Source organism: Cnephaeus nilssonii (assembly GCF_951640355.1).
Source record: "Cnephaeus nilssonii genome assembly, chromosome: 6".
Classification (NCBI taxonomy): Eukaryota; Metazoa; Chordata; class Mammalia; order Chiroptera; family Vespertilionidae; genus Cnephaeus; species Cnephaeus nilssonii.
In genome coordinates, this window is record NC_137077.1 from 10,887,152 (window position 1) to 10,903,160 (window position 16,009).

General features: G+C 43.5%; 1 protein-coding gene across 6 annotated transcripts in view; it reads right to left on the reverse strand.

Annotated features, from left to right (window-relative positions):
• Positions 1-3,699: 3,699 nt before the first annotated feature.
• Positions 3,700-16,009, reverse strand: part of RIC8B (RIC8 guanine nucleotide exchange factor B) — a 112,672-nt gene continuing 100,362 nt past the window's right edge. For 2 of the 6 annotated variants that reach the window (XM_079773882.1, XM_079773881.1), the window contains one exon: positions 3,700-5,040. In XM_079773882.1, the coding sequence (XP_079630008.1) occupies positions 4,929-5,040 (112 nt within the window). In that variant the 3' untranslated portion in view covers positions 3,700-4,928. Of the gene's footprint in view, positions 5,041-10,552; positions 15,813-16,009 lie in introns of all 6 variants that reach the window. The other 4 variants (XR_013813632.1, XR_013813633.1, XR_013813631.1 and 1 more) reach the window with 4 other exon arrangements.

Below are 16,009 nucleotides of genomic sequence, written 5' to 3' on the forward strand. Positions count from 1 at the left end.
TTGCAGTGTTGTCCCATGCATCAGAAAGGTTGCAGGTTTGATTCGCAGTCAAACATGAATGTATAGTATGAATAGTATGAATCTATACATATTAGAGGCAGTGATCAATGTTTCTCTCTCACATCGAAGTTTCTCTCTCAAATCAATAAAAACAAACAACCTTAAAAAAACCCATATCCTCAGGTGAAGATTTAAAAAAATAAAGAACCCTGGCCCCGAGCTCTTGTTTGAGCCAGCTCTGGCAAGCGGGCTCTCTCTCACGTGGCAAGCCCATGCTCAGCACAGGTGTCACTTCTGAAACCTTGTTCTTGAAGCCCCTGTCCTCCTGGCGTCCGCTGCAGGTTGTGCTGTAACAGGCTTCGGTGTGGACTCCCCCCCGTGGGCACATGGGGACAGGGACTTCTAGTCATGTTTGTGCTCCAAACATCTCGAACAGTGCCTGGTACATAGATGCAAATTCCTGGGGGTCGGTGTGCTTGTGCGCGTGGGCCTCTCTCAGGCTAGTTCCTGAGTGGGATTCTCGGTATTGCTGAGTGATGGAAATGGGGGGTGGGGGTGGGAAGTGGGTTGTAATTCTTTCCCCAATTCTGTTTTTCCCATTTCCATCTTGTCTGAACATTTTTCTCCCGAATAAATGAAGACTTCATTACACTTTTCTTTGATTGCAAAGGCAACACGTAACATAGTATTTTAAACAGGTTTGAGTTCAAATTTTGCTACTTACCGGCTACGTGCCTTGCACATAATACTTAACCTTGTCATGCCTTTGTTTTCTCATCTGAAAAGTGTGAGTTATTAAAAAGATAAAATTAGAAAGTGCATGGAAAGTGCTCAGTACAGTGCCTGGCACAGGACTCGCACAATATGCACAGCTGTAACGCTCCCTTCCATGCAGAAAAGGCAGCGGTCCCTGCGCCTTGGCCCAGGGTCTGCGCTGAGCTGCAACGAAAAGGCAACGCACATCTGACTGCAGAAGCCGGGAGGAGCGTACTGCTTCTCTTCAGGGCAGCCTTCTCCACCAGGTTCATCTGACTCAGGCGACTGTTTCCTCTTCCCTGGTGCTCCATGACGAACACCGTTCTGGAGCTCAGGGAAGTGGATTCACTGCATACAATGCAGGGCTTGGGACACTGAGGCTTAACCCTCCCTCCCTTTGAGGAAGGCTGCTCTGCTGCTTCTTGAAGACTCTGTGCAGGGCTCAGCTTAGTACATCAAAGCCACACACCCCAAGTCCTCTCCGGAGGCCTCTCCCTTTCCTTGAATCTTCTCTTAAAACCTCTCCCTCCCGCGCCCACGGTCTGCTCCTAGAGCACCATTCCCTGGTCCCATCTCCAGGCTGTGCTCGCCACTTACCCACCTGTTCTGACCAGGGTCACTTTGCTGTTCTTGAAAGGGTAGCCTGCCTCTCGCCATCCTCCTGCACCCCCTCCACCTCGGGAATTACAGTGAAGCAAGTTGCTGCCCACGACCACACAGCGTCCACACGATGGACACCTCGTCTGTTTTTTCACATGCAGACTTTGTAAAGTCACCTGCATCTCTCGCTGTGGTATTTCCGAGTGCCTCTCTTTGACCAAAACCACCTGACTGTCGTGATCTGTGCTGCCGAGGCTCCTGCAGGTCAGGCCCTATTGCAAAGCCACCTGCTCTTCCTGGTGCTACTCCTATTCCTGGCCCCCAGGAGGATAGCAGGCGCCTTTCTTGTTTGGGGTAGGGGTTATGCCACGATGTCTTCAGTTAGTAAGGAAAAATAACATGGGTAGGCAATTAGCAGTGGTTACCGCAGTTCATATAACGGAATATCATATAGCCATTAATTTTTGAAGAATATTTATTGACATGGGAAAATGCTCACAATGTTAAAGAAGCAGGATACAAATCTGTAAATACAGCATGATCCCAATCTTGTAGTAAAATAAATTATATATGCATAGAAAAAACACAGGACAGAAATACACTAAAACATTAACAGTGATTTATCTCAGGGTGGTGGGATTTGGGGTGAATTATTTTTTAAATTATTTTCGGCATTTTTCAAACTTTGCACAATGAACATATATTACTTTTTACAATGGGGGCAGGGAGGAAGTCGATACAGGTGACACCCAGTGCTGGGAGGTGGCAAGACTGACTGGAATTCAGGAGATACTTAGTACTTGTACTTGTCAGCCAGCATCCTTGTTTATAAAGGGATAACGTCTGTCCTGCCCACCTCCCGGGACCACTGGGCACGTAAAAGGGTCTCAAGTGTCTGTTGATTGTTACTCCAAAGCAGCAGCTCAAGTGCCTTATTTTAGGACACATTCCTCCATGTGGTGTCAAAGGTCAGGAGGGATGCGGCCACAGGCCGTGTGTTGCGTGTTCTGCCACCCCCACGCAGGCCAGCGTGCAGGCAGGGGTCTGAAAGCCTACAGCCCTGCTCCGGCCTAAGGACTCCAGGTCCTTGCTGGCGATGCATCGAGCAAACTCCCCACTCACTTCAACCAAGTCACCTCTTCACATAGAAAGTTCTTGACTCTGGTTCTGCTGAAATAGTTATTGCTTAAAATGGCCTGAGAATTACCACTCTCCCAGCATTCCAGAGTCATAGGAGGCACAACGTGGACCCAGGTGGGCAGTGTGTTGAAGGGGAAGGAGCAGGGCTAGGGGTCGGGCCAGGGGAGCTGGGGAACAGGCTCTTTGGAGATGATCTCTAGTATGAGATGGATGTGATGAGGTTACATGACGCAACATACATAGAAAACCCGTGTGTGGTGAGCACACAGCAGGTGTCAGTTCTCTGTCCACGTGCAGGATGTGGTCACTGTCAACCTCGCCCCCTGCAAGTTCTTTCTTCACAACCAAGACTTAGTGCCCAGTGCAGGGGAACTGAGAGGCAACGCAACTCAGGTTAGGCTGCTCAAACCCACCCCGCGCAAGGCCGGCGGACACTGCCCCGTTGCACGTCTTCATTTAGGGAGGCCCACACGCATGCCACAGCCATCAGATTGTAGAAATTATAAAAATATTTCAAAATGCATTTGTACAATGAAGTAACAAAAATACTTAAATTCTTCTTTTCTAAGCTTTTTTCACTTAATCTAAAATTATGAATTGCCAAATTTCATTTAACTGTTGTTAAAACTAGTCACCAAGAACTTCTACTCCCAACTGTTTTGGATGACAATCCTAAAATGTAATGTATTCCCCCTAGATTTTTTATCGAGTGTTCTGGATTTTTTTTTTTTAAAGAAACAGGGTCATTCTTGAGAATCAGTCTATGGGCCAGATTGTGATACGTGTCATCGGGAAACAGACTCTCCCAGATTTGTGACACCTCGAGGAGCTTTCTCACTGCCCGCTTCCTGCCCGGCTGCGGGCCGTCTCTGCCTTCCGTCTAGCACTCCTCCTGTGCGACTGTTCTGTGGGCCTAAAAGCCAGATAACTAAACATTTTAGAAATGTATGCAAATTTTAGTAGAGATTCTTGAGGCTCTCTCCGATGAGTCAAACTGCAGGAAGTTTTTGACATCTCTCTTGGTGGCTCACAGGCATTTAAAAACTCAATTCCTGTTTTGTTTTGCCAGAGAAGCGATTTCTGGATAACTGACATTTTCACTTACACCCCAGGTGCCTATCCTTAAGGAGGCTGTTTTAAGTGAGATGTACAAGTACTTTAAAAAAGCATGTATCTGTAAAGAAACACACACAGATGGCTAAATTGAATCAACCCCAATGTTTTATTTAAAGTTTTAAAAGGCAGTGGTTAAGCACATTATCTATGTGTGTATATATGTATGTATACAAACATACATACATATATAAAAGGAAACCAACCCCTTTTCAACTTTAGCCACTGATTAACCAGGCTCACTGATTCATTTTCTACTTCTTTATATGACCAATTTTTAAAGTAAAAATAAACAGCCTTGATCAGTTTAACAGTAACTATTTGTGTTTCTTTTTTTTTTTTTAATAAATAAGGTTACCGCTAAACTGATCATATGGTAGAAAGGTAGAACACACACACATCAGCACACACACAGCCCCCACTTAAAACATGTGACGTATGAATGACCTATATGTACAAAAGGGTGCTGCTGACCCCCTGCCCCAGTAGAGGCCACAAAGAGCTCCCAGGACTCAGGAGTCCCCATTCCCTCTGCTGGGACACGTGTTCCTGGCACCCCGAGTTAACCTCAGAATGCATGCTCCCCATGCAACGATGCAGATGGGGGCTCAGTTCTCTGGTATAGTGTTCAGGTATGTGAGGGAATAAATAGGCATTATAGCTGCCTCCGAACTTAACCGTCATTTCATAGGGAGAAATGTATTCTGAAGTTCTAGGTAAGTGACATACAAACTTTCAGTGCAGTCAGTTTGCAAGTCCGGGGCTGTGTGTGTGTGTGTGTGTGCGTGCGCGTTTCTATATTTTATACAAAACTGAAATGAAGAATGGAGCTAGGTTTATGGAGCAGCTGCTTGGCTTCCATGTAGTCAGTCCTGATCTAACAAGTCACTTGCCTCAGCCCTTATTTAGCAGTTCTTTCTGGTTCCCGCGTGCCTCCGTCTGCTGGAGAGATTCAGGAGGGGCAGCTCACACAAGTGAGAGGAAGGATGCAGCTAAATCTTCTGCTAAGAATCTTGGCAAATGACCTGCCAGATTCAACCAGGGCTGTGTTACAGCGAAGTCCTTCGGTTCCGTCCCGATGAAATGGCGTTCTTCTGCTGCTAGCCCCCGCAACTCCATCTAACTGCAGCTCTGCATGAATGCCTCAGGATCGCAAAAACACAGGATCACCTCTTAAATATGCTGGATTCTCAATGAGTAAACCAGTTAATGTGTTTCTAGCCAAAGCAAGGGCATAAATGTTTGCGAGAAAAGATTCCCCTGGAGCTGCAGAGAAAAGATGCCGATAAAAGCAAGACTGAATTGAGCAGGTGATGGCTTTAGTCTGTGTCAGAGCTGGTCTCTTCGATGACAGAGTACTGGCTGAGTGCTTCCTCCAAAGGCGTTATTGTCCCATCAGGTTTTAGTCCCATTGGTTTAAGCAACTCCTCTCTGGAAAAAGAGATAAAAGAAAGAAAAAAAAGTATTCACCAGCATCACACACACACCCCTCCCTCCCGCCCAATCCACATCCTTTTAAAAAGGAAAGTCTTTAAAAAACAAAGTATTTTTCCTCAAGCTCTCTGTGTGTTTGTAACAGGAAAGATGAAAGGGGCATGGAGAGAAAAAGAGGGAGATAAAAGGTTCATTCACACAGGCCAAACCTACTAAGCCAATTAGAGGTATGAAAAGTCAAGGTCTAAATGGCTCAGGACAAGGAGCAGGTCTCTTCTGTTTTTAATAATTCACTTTTTTTCCTTTTGTGGATTTGTTTTGTTTTAGTGAAGCTGAAGCTGCCGAAACCTCACCTGTCGCAGTGGGTCAGGCACCCGGTTAAAGGGCTGATTTGACATGTGGACTTCACCCCACGGAGTAAGGTCTGATTTTGCCTCTCCAGTCTCTAGTGATACATGGGTACTCGATTCATTTCAAACCAGTTGGCCTTCCCCAACTTTCTCCCTCCCTTTTCTTTCCCTCTCCCTCTCTCTCCTTTTGTAAAACACCATTGCTTTTGTTTGTAGCAGTTTAATTACGGTTCTGACAGCCATTTTAATCTCTTCAAAGCTCCCCAACTGCCCCTTTCCAGCTAATCCAATTATATCTACTCCACAAGTTACAGCCTCATCTAAAGATGATTAATTATTGATTAAGCCAATCAAAAAGCATTAGGAGAGATTTATTTAATCTTTTCAGGGGTTCCTATTTTATTACATGGAGATTATGGCAAATGGACCTGTTGCGTTGCTGACTGGCCCGAAGGTCAGCAGTGCTGTAGGGGAGGCTGGGATGGGCACATGAGCTGCTTAAACTTGTTTGTTATGGAAACTGGCATCGCCCCCTGAAAACCTGTCTACAACCAAGAACCCACATGGCAGCGGCTGTAATGTTGGTGGCACTTGGAGTGAAGGCAAATAATAAACCTCCCCTGCTGCCTCCTTGCTGCCGTCCCCTCTGGGGAGTGCCCAGCCACACGCCAGGTGACGGTGCTAAGCCCAGTGAGACATCCTGGGGCGTGAGAGCGGCTCAGTGGCCACTGGTAAGCCGACAGCAGCCTGGTCAGTTTGAAGAATCGGTAAAGTGGACAGCTGACAGGCTAAGCTGAGGCGCCTGAAAATTTATTATAAAATAGGAAACATGCTTCCTGATCCAAGCAATGGGTCAAAATCACAGAACCTGAAGGTGAAGGGGCCTTAGAGATCATTTAGTCCAACCCCTCCTTTAAGAAGAGACTGAGTGACTTACCCAAGGTCCCGTATCTAGTGGCCAAGTTAGACCTGGGACATAGGGGCCCTGGGTCCCGGCCATGCGCTCTGCGGCACACACAACTGGGCGACCTGCTCTAACTGCCCTGGGAGCACACTCCTTCAGCTGGTCAGTGTCTGCTCAACACTGCGTGCCAGGAACTACGTCACTTATGGGGAGACAGGGGGACGGCTCAGCTGCCCCCTCGAGCAGGTGAAATGTACACGTGAAAGTAACTCATACCGAACGGGGTAAGTGCTGGCGGCTCCTGAGGAGCACTGCCCACACTGCCAGGGGAGCCGGACGGCACGCCAGGGAGGCGTGTGCCCGGCAGCAGGCACAGGAGGCGTGTAAAGGGCTCCGTAGGGTCCCATGTACTCGTGTGACTCTGTAGAGCTTTGCTGTCTCTGAAGCTGTGACAGGCCTGTGTTTGGGGAGTGGCGAGGGTCCGTGAATGAGTGGAAGGAGGCAAGGCTGCAAGGGTAGCTTGGGATCTAGTAGCCAAGTGCCCTAAATGCCTAGGCAGGCTGTCTCGGGGGAGCCGTCTCTGGCGGCTGTGTGTGTGCGGCGGGCATACTGGTAGGGGCACTATCACCATGTGTGAGAGGACACAGGAAGCTGGGCTATGGCCGTGATGTGGGAAGTCAAGGCTACGTCTCTGAGGTAGACCTGTGATCCACTGGGAGGGCAGGGGCTGGCTGGTGAATAGAGTCCCTGTGCTTCCCACTCACTGACCACGTGACGGCCACATCATGCCCGCAGCAAGGACACAGCAGATGGAGCAGGTCTGCTGGGGAGATGCTGACGTCGTGAAGAGCGTGCGGTCCTTGCATGACAACGGTGGAAGTGTTTAGTGGAGAGCTCGAAATGATCTGCTTCCATTAAAACTTCTCTCCAGCACTGATGCACACTGTGCACATCTCTATTTTTATCACAGTTTCCTAACGATGGCTGGAGGACTCTGACATTGGACGCTATATACTAATAACTGATACGAAAGGAAAAGGGGGACACTTTGCTGGGAATGAAACATTAAGGCATAAGAAAGCTCACAGGTCTGAGGAGTTGGTGGACTTGAGGGTACAGTAAGGAGGGGTGGGGCAAAGGCGGGGGTAGGTGGAAGTAGATGAGACGGGAAAAATTCTACCAAGATAGTGAGGAATTGCTGGTGGACATACATCACCCCTCACACTCACTCTCCTGCGTGCCCTTGATGATGCTGGGCTAGCTACCAAGGGTACAGGGGAGCAGCTTTCTTGTTCAAGCCTGGGAGGAGTATGTTCAAATCAAGGCCATCAGTTTCATCCCTACTCCTCAATCCACTTTTACAATGAAATAGTTAAGAACAATTCAATAGTCTTATGGCCAGTCATTCATCTACAGAATAAAAGGCCCCATATTTTAATTCCCACTGGTGACCTATTCTTCCCAAGCACTTATTTTTTGGGCCCTCTGTCTCAACCTCCACTACCGTGGGAGCTCCCGAGGGTATGAGTATTTTCTTTTCCACATGGCTTCATGTGATGCTTGGACTTAACACTTCTTTGGGAGAAGTGTCCGTGGTCACTGGCCACGTAATCATGTATTCATGCAAATGAATTAAGGCAGCAACGTGATAGAGTGGAGCAAAAAAGATGTGGAGCCAGGAGGTCTGTTTGAAGTGCCAACTCTTCCACTTACCAGTTGTGTGACGATGGGCAAGTCTCTGAGTCTGTTTCCCTCTCTGTGGAATGGGAATGATGATGATGCTAGCTCTAACTACTTCCTAGTGAAGATGTGAGTAGTAGCATTAATAGTACAAATAGTGGTAGGAGTACTAACTACAGTTCCAATGAAAGACTTCCATGAACTGTAAGAGTCCTATATGTTCGTGTTACTGTGGTATAATGAAAGGCACATAGAGGGTTAGAGTCAGACAGCCCGAGGTTCTAATCCTGGATCCACTGCTCACTAGCAATACGACCTTGAACTCTCTGAACTTCCACTTCCTTGTCTGTAGAATTGGGATAGGAATACCCACCTCACTTAATTGTCATGAGGGCAAAAGGTCATTATACACATAAAGTGCGAGGTGCAATGGCTGGACTGTCCTTGGAACCCACAGTGGCATTTCCTGTCACGTGCTTACGGAAAGTTCCCCACATTCATTAGGGCACTCGGGGAATTAAGTGGGAGAAGAATATGCAGAAGCAAATAAAAGACATGGTCCCTGTCCTCAAGAAGCTTTCAGCCAGTTCAGAAGATAACACACACGCACATTAAACGACAGTAAAAGAATTACAGAACAGCAGACCCACAAGCTCGAGAGATTAACAGGCAGAGCCCTTTCCCTCGCCTGGTGCTTGATTCACGACACACCCTGTTGCAACTCAAATCTGTTCAAAGGACAAAGAGAGACGGTCCCTTACAGATAGATATGTGACTGTTTTTTCTTCATCTTAACGTTTCTAATGTTCTTCCTCTCTGTCATACAACAGCCCACAAATAGCAAAATGAAATCTTTGATCCAGGGACTCACTCCTAAAAGGTCTGATAAATGACCTGGTTATACTAGACTGTTTCATTTCATCAGCTCTGTTGTATCTAGATCAGCAAGATGTGAACAGAGAATGGGAGGCATTAATGAATACCACAGACATGTTGCTCCACCAATCATATGTACACGTGGGAGGGACACAGGAGATGGGGAGGCTGGTCACAGGCTCCTTGCAGGTGACAGACGCAGGGCCAGACTGTGATGGCCGTGATGAATACGGATCATGGGGAGGAAGGCATCCCACAAGCAGAAGAATTAGTCAAGCAAAGGCACAGAGACAAGAGTTAGTTGTGCGCAGGGACTGGCAAACAGGCTGGGGTGGCTGAGGTAAATCTTAAAAAAGCTCAAAACAGATACAGGGTATGAAAGAGAATCTCAAAGGAGACTGAAATCCTAGGCTGACAAGTCTGGATTACAGTACAGAGGTATTTTTGTCTTCTATTTCAAGGGCCTTACATTTAAAAAATTCTCCTTACAAAGCTGGAAAGCTATGAAATAGTATCACTGGCATATAAAAAAAGTTGCATGCTTTCATTTTCATATCCCTCTGTGTCCAGCACAGTGCCTTGCAGATAGCAGGTCCTCAATAAGCATGTATGAACTAAATTCAGTTGCAGCTGATATCATCTTGCACTTCATAGAAAGGAAAGGTGTTCTATGGGCCTCCTGAGTAAACCACAACCAAGAGAAAAGCTACATCTCTGGGTAGAAGATTCACTTTTATCATCAAGATCCACAGAGCCAGGAAAGGTATTATGAGCATTCTACAGGAAATTCCTTCCAGGGGTTTCTCTAGTAGACTGTGAGCAACTTGAGGGCAGAGTCCATGTCTTACTGGCTGTGATCTGCACACCTAGTATAGGATGGAGCACGCAGCAGGTGCTCAATGCTTACTGAAAGAATACATGGGTCACAGCACCAATGGAGAATGACAGAGAACCATCTGTCAGGAATCATTCTCACACTATTTTAAGTGTAATTAACTGTAATTAATTATTTCCCTGATGAGGCATCATGACGTCCAGCAGAAGTCAGGCCCCCTTTGCACCGTACAGCCTGGAGCTCCCAACCACTAAATGGTGTAGATTCAGCTTCTAACATATGGAGCACCAGGAGGTCTAGATTCTAATCGCAGATCTTTCACTAACTTGCTGGGTGTCCTTGGGCAAGTCATTTCCTTCTCTGGGCTTGAGTCTCCTCATCTATAAAATGAAGGGGTTGGACAAGATGATCCTCCAGATTCTATGCTAAGTGTCTAAATATTAGGCTACTAAATAAAATTTTGATCTATTTTAAAAAAACTGCTAGGTTTTTAAGACACTAAAACTCAATACTGCTAAGCCTTTGTTTTTAATATATTCTAAGCCTAAGAGTCAAACACAGCATCCTACCTAGTTGTCACTGACATACACCGAGACCAGAAATCCTTTCTGCAAAACTATCAGCGGATGATTAGAATGATTACAAAGTAAGTCAAAGCAATGGCAACAGTTACAAGGAAGGATCTAAACTCAATCATGGCCCTCAATAAACAGGCTATTTCATGAAGAATCATTGGTCCTAAATTATGAAGGTCCCAACTAAGGGTGTCAGATACATGTACATCGTGGTTAAACAAAGATACTGTATATTGAAATGTGCATCAGGATTAAGATAGTCACATAGCAACAACTCCTTCATACTTACCTTCAATGCTATACACAGGCCTTAACACAAGTTAAGACTGCCCTCGTTATCATCAAAAAGTACAGTGATGTCTACTGGATAAAGAGCCCATTCTAGGCACTGTGACAGTATCATGGCGGGCTTCTCATCTGATCAGGCATCTGGCCAGGGAAGAGATAAGCCTCCAAGAATGTTCAACTGGAACGAAACATCATTTAGAAATTTGATCTTACTAAACGATAAGGAACCATAATCTATAAGGGTTTGGCCAGGCACGAGGACACAGATAAAGCACGTCCAAGAAAGGAAACCCTACTTTGCCCCAGCCTAACCCTTGGGACTGCTCATGGAAACCAAAAAATGCTTTCTTAAAGAGTTAGGGGTGGGAGATTATGGAACTTATACCATATTTAAAACTTTCTGGTATGTTTCTCTTTCTTCAGATATACTTTAACATATATCTGCTCCACTATTTCCCTATAAGAATGGTCCTCTGGGATGCCTGGGCTTATATAAACTTCTCAGAACCTTAGAGAAGATTCCACTTTTTAGGGCTTCTGGTTCCTATGTAACTCTTTCCCCCAGAAATGACAGTGCAATATTGGGGATCAGATGCTAACATACCCAATCGCACATTATAGAAGAGGCCAGATGTGTATGTGTATAAAACACCTTACTTGACCTGGAAGCAAGAGAATACTCTTGCCCACAGCACATGTCTTTGTGCATACAAACAAAGCATTCAGTTCGAGTGTACTTGTGGAAAAACAGGACATCGTTAAGCAGTTGGTAAAATGCATTCTTGTTTCCCACTTGCAGATCTCCCGAGTCCCTTCGAATTTACCTATACGAGTTTCAGCTTCCCGCTTGCCACTTAGCTTGATAACGACTCAAAAATCATTCCCTTGTTTTCAAGGGCTCTTCTTTCTTGTCTGCTCTGTGTACTACAGGGCAGTATTGACACATGGAATTAATGACAGGGTCTGTAATGAAACAACAGTCATGCAAACACCGGTCTGCTCTTTTGATAAAACAGCATGTTAGAGACCTATTCACCTCCCTCTAATTGAGTACTGCATAATAGTTTCTATCCTTTTATGTAACATATTTTGTTCTATGATTAGAAAGGAAGAAAAGGGGTTCGGGAACCTATGAGGCATTGCTTCCTTCAATCATCCCCTGATTAATTCTCTGTTTTTAATGAGGGTGGCTGTTATTTAGGCAGGTTCTGTTACATACTTGTTTTGTTGACTTCTGTACAATGTCTAACAAAACCCAGGATGGGATAATTGGGAACCATTTCTTTGGCCCAGGGATTCCTGCTCTTAATGCAAGGTTGGCTTGGAAAAAAGAACCCTGACATTTTAAATTAGCCATTTCATATTTAATTCCTTTTCACATTTGAGAGATAGGTTGAGAAACTGGTATATAAATAAACTCTTTTAATTAACACAGAGCTCTTCCAAAATGCCTTGCAAGAATGGAGCCTGTGATGGCCTGGAGAAAGCAGCTCTGTAATCTTTGCTACAATTCCAAGTCTGAGAGTGCATCTTGTTTCAAGATTTCAGCATCACTACGATAGTCCCTAATTCACTGAAGTACAATGGGTTTCCCAGTAACTTGGGATATTCTTATAAGTGATTTTAACCTTTTTCCCTCACAGAAATAACATTACAACCTCTGGCCCTGGTTAACATGTTCAGTTACATACTGTGGAAGTGTCCTTTGGACCCTGATCCTTCATCTCTCCTTATATTTTTCATCTAATGGCTTCCCAGGGCTGCCTGGTTATACTGGTTTTTCACTAAGCCACTAACCCAGTAGGTAGGAGGTATATGGAGGCTTTTCCATAGCAAATTCTAGGTATTCAGGCTGCATCTTTCAAAAACGATTCCGAGGCCCTTTCTTCAGCCCTCACTATCATACTTTGGGAATGAGTACAATTGGGAAGGTTAAACATGTAGCATAAAAATATCACTCCCAAGACAAATGGATATGGCATATTGTCCATACCACATCCTTCCATTTTGTGAAGGCAATTGGGAGTTGCCTAAACAGTCGCAAAGGGAAGCCTTTTAAAAGTTAAGTTTGCTTAATGTGATCATACTAAGTATAAGAATTTGTTAGAATAACTAAAATCATTCTCTTTTCAAAACTGAGACCTTATTTTTTTAAAAAGACACCTTATATTACTATGGAATCACAGCAGTTTGACTGGTTTCCTCTATATAAAGCTGTGTGTTTTTTATTGTGTTTTCTAAAGCATAGGCTATTTATTTAGCTCCTAACCTGGTATTTGAAAAGAGCTCAAATCAATTATGGAACGAAAGAGTAGGAATATATGCCATCCAAACCTAAATGATCTTCTCAGGAAAATATGCTTACTACCTGTCTTTATGCTGTGTGCTTGTTTAAAATTTAGAATGTTTTATTAAAAATAATCAGATTGACATATTTTTGAGAGGTGTTGGTAATTTTCAATATAACATGATCTGATGTCTGAAGACTAGGAACTGAGTCTGGCTATGTCATTATCTAGATGCCAGGCCTTGGGTCAGTCATATAAACACTGGTCCCACTCACTCTTCAGTAAAACACCTTTCCCTACCTAAGTCACAGGGCTGTTTCAATGATCAAAGGAGATAATATATATTGAAGCATTTTTTAAAAACTTTAAAGCACTATATAAATATTAGTCTATTATTATTGTTCTCAATTCTGTTAGAAGACCACATGCAAAGCTTCTAAAAATTTGCTGCCCACCTCACATTAAACAGCATGGTTAAAATACAGAGAATGAGGTTAGGGATAGTGCTAGAAGAAAAAAATCCATTTTTCCCCCCCTTAAATAAAGATATTCTTTATTATATCTTGGTAATTTCTTTACAGAATTTTTCTATCCTATTGTCCAAATTAGCAAAATAAATAATAAGAGGTCAGTATGCCAACTGACACTACTGAATAAAGCAGTAGAAATAGAAGTTATGTGTTCTTCCCAAATAGAAAGACTTAAAAGTTAAACAAGGAGGGTAACAGAGAGCGGAAAGTCAAAAGCCATTTCAGCTAGTGCTTAACCCAAGAGCTCAAAGTAGTCATTCCCACTAGAGTTAAAGGACAATGACTGCCAATAGGCAAGACAAAGGCAGCATGACATCCTCCTTCGGAGTTGTCTAGCAAGGAAGGGCCCTCTATACCCTAGCAACATACAATATCCAGTTTCTCAAATTAATCCTCACCTGCCACTTCAAAGGTACATTAATTTAACTGGATCCCAAATCCCTTAATTGGACTTCCAAGCAACCTCGGGGTGTATGTTAATGATGTGAAACAGTGCTGTCTAAGGAAAATATAATGTAAGCTACAAAATGTAAGCCAAATATGTAAGCCAAATATGTAATCTATGCTCTGGTAGATACACTGAAAAAGTAAGGAAAGATAGATAAATTACTTTTAGTATATCATAAAATTTCAATGTAAAATCTGTATTAAACAAATGAGATATCTTAATTCTTTTTGTACTGAGTCTTTGAAAGTCTGAGAATTTAAAACTTATAGGACATCCCAATTCAGACTAACCACATTTCAAGTGCTTAACAGTCATTTATGGCTGGTGGTTACCACATTGGACAGAGGAGAGCTAAAGGATTTTCTGATGTAAACAATTAAATCTTTATACTTTAGTTCCTACAATAGATCTCACAATGCTTTAAAGATTGGACCACATTTCTGAAATATACCTGAAAAGCATTTCCTTGACTAACTCATCAAAAAGGTGGGTATAATCATAGTTGTTACTTTTGTGAGCAGAGAAAAGTAACTTATTTACAGGAATAAAATTACATGTTTATTACTTTTAAGTCATAAAGCACTTGTCCCAACTTTAGTAAGTTTAAAAATAATCTCTGGATTAAAAGGAACTATTCCACATTTGGTACCTGCACTTATTAAGAAAGCCATGTCCCAAATACTGCACAATGACTGGCAATAAAAAAATGAATAAATAAAAATTATTAGATAAGACAAGGAAGAAATGGGAAAACAATTATTATTTATTTATATACATGTAAACTTTAGAGGATGTTGATAGAATATCTAAGCGAAAAGGTTATGGACCTTGTTAAAAAGTAATGGGGTAAGGGTGGGGTATAAGATTAATCAGTCCTGGTTCCAACTAAGGAACTAGAGGGGATTAGAAAGGTCAAAACAAACGTGAAATATTATTTCCCTTGGTTAGTTTAAGCTTAAGCCAATCAATCCTCTCCCTCCTTTTTGGAGGAGGCTGCATTACTATATACGAGTTGTGTGCTGTAGCTAAGGTGAATGCAATTGTATTAGCTACACTGGACTTGCTTAACCACACACAATCCCCATTCTAATCTCCTGCTTAAATTGCAGGGGCTTATTCTTTTTCCAATTCAGAGAAAGAAAGAGGAGGTGTAGAGGCAGGCAAGTTTCATCCCCCTTTCCACCTCTGCTCTCACATTAAAACTGTCAAATGAAGCTTTCTATAATAATCTCATGCCTCAAGCCTGAATGTTTATGTTTGATAAATATTAAATTTTATTTCTATATAAAATAAATTATGAAGCCTGATATTTAAATTAGCTAGTCATGGGCCAAAGAACCTTTATAGAATTCTTTTCTAGTCCTGAATTTTATGACATTTGGCCAAGAAACGGAACTGCCAAAAGTATGCTTTAAAGTCGTAAACCATATAGGCTATTTTATAGAACAGGAAACTGACCTTCGATTTGGGGATCAGCTGTGTTATTTTCTCACACACTGGGGAAACCACAGGATACAAGGCACTGTACTAGCTAGACATGATGGGATGAATAGGGCTCAGATTATTCTCAAACTCTTAAGACCCCCCAGGTCCACTGCCAACCCCCTTATCTACATCTGTTCCAAATACAGTCCTTTTGCTTAAAAACAAACCAAGCACGTGGAATACTTCTAAGTCAGTTGGTATTCAATGGGAAGAAAATGTTTGAGCACTAGTCTCTCCAGTGTCCTTGGAAATCCAGGTAAGATAAAGCTGCTAGGATGGTGAGCTCCTGGAGGCAGTAGCTCTGTCCAGCGTGGAGGCAAAATGGAAATGTAATTTTAATTTTTGCATTGGTGGTTTTACAGTTTTGGTAGTGTATATCATCTATACCCTACACCAGGCTCAGTAACAGTATTTGGCATGACCAACCTTAGTCAGCACTTTGGTAAATGCTTTGGCACGGGCCACTGTTGCTAACCACCATCCTGGTGCAGGTCCTTCACATCTGCTCTCCTATGGATGGAAAAAAAGGAAGTGTCTAGTGTCCATTCATTGGCCACATCACCTCCAACCCTATCCTTGACTCACGTGCCTTTCAATTCAGGCCCAGGAGAGAATGATTCCATTTCTGAGAAGGAAAGTTAATCAGACGAAGCTACAGTACACTTTTAGTGCAATAAAGACTTGGTGGGATGCAGGACATCCTTGGA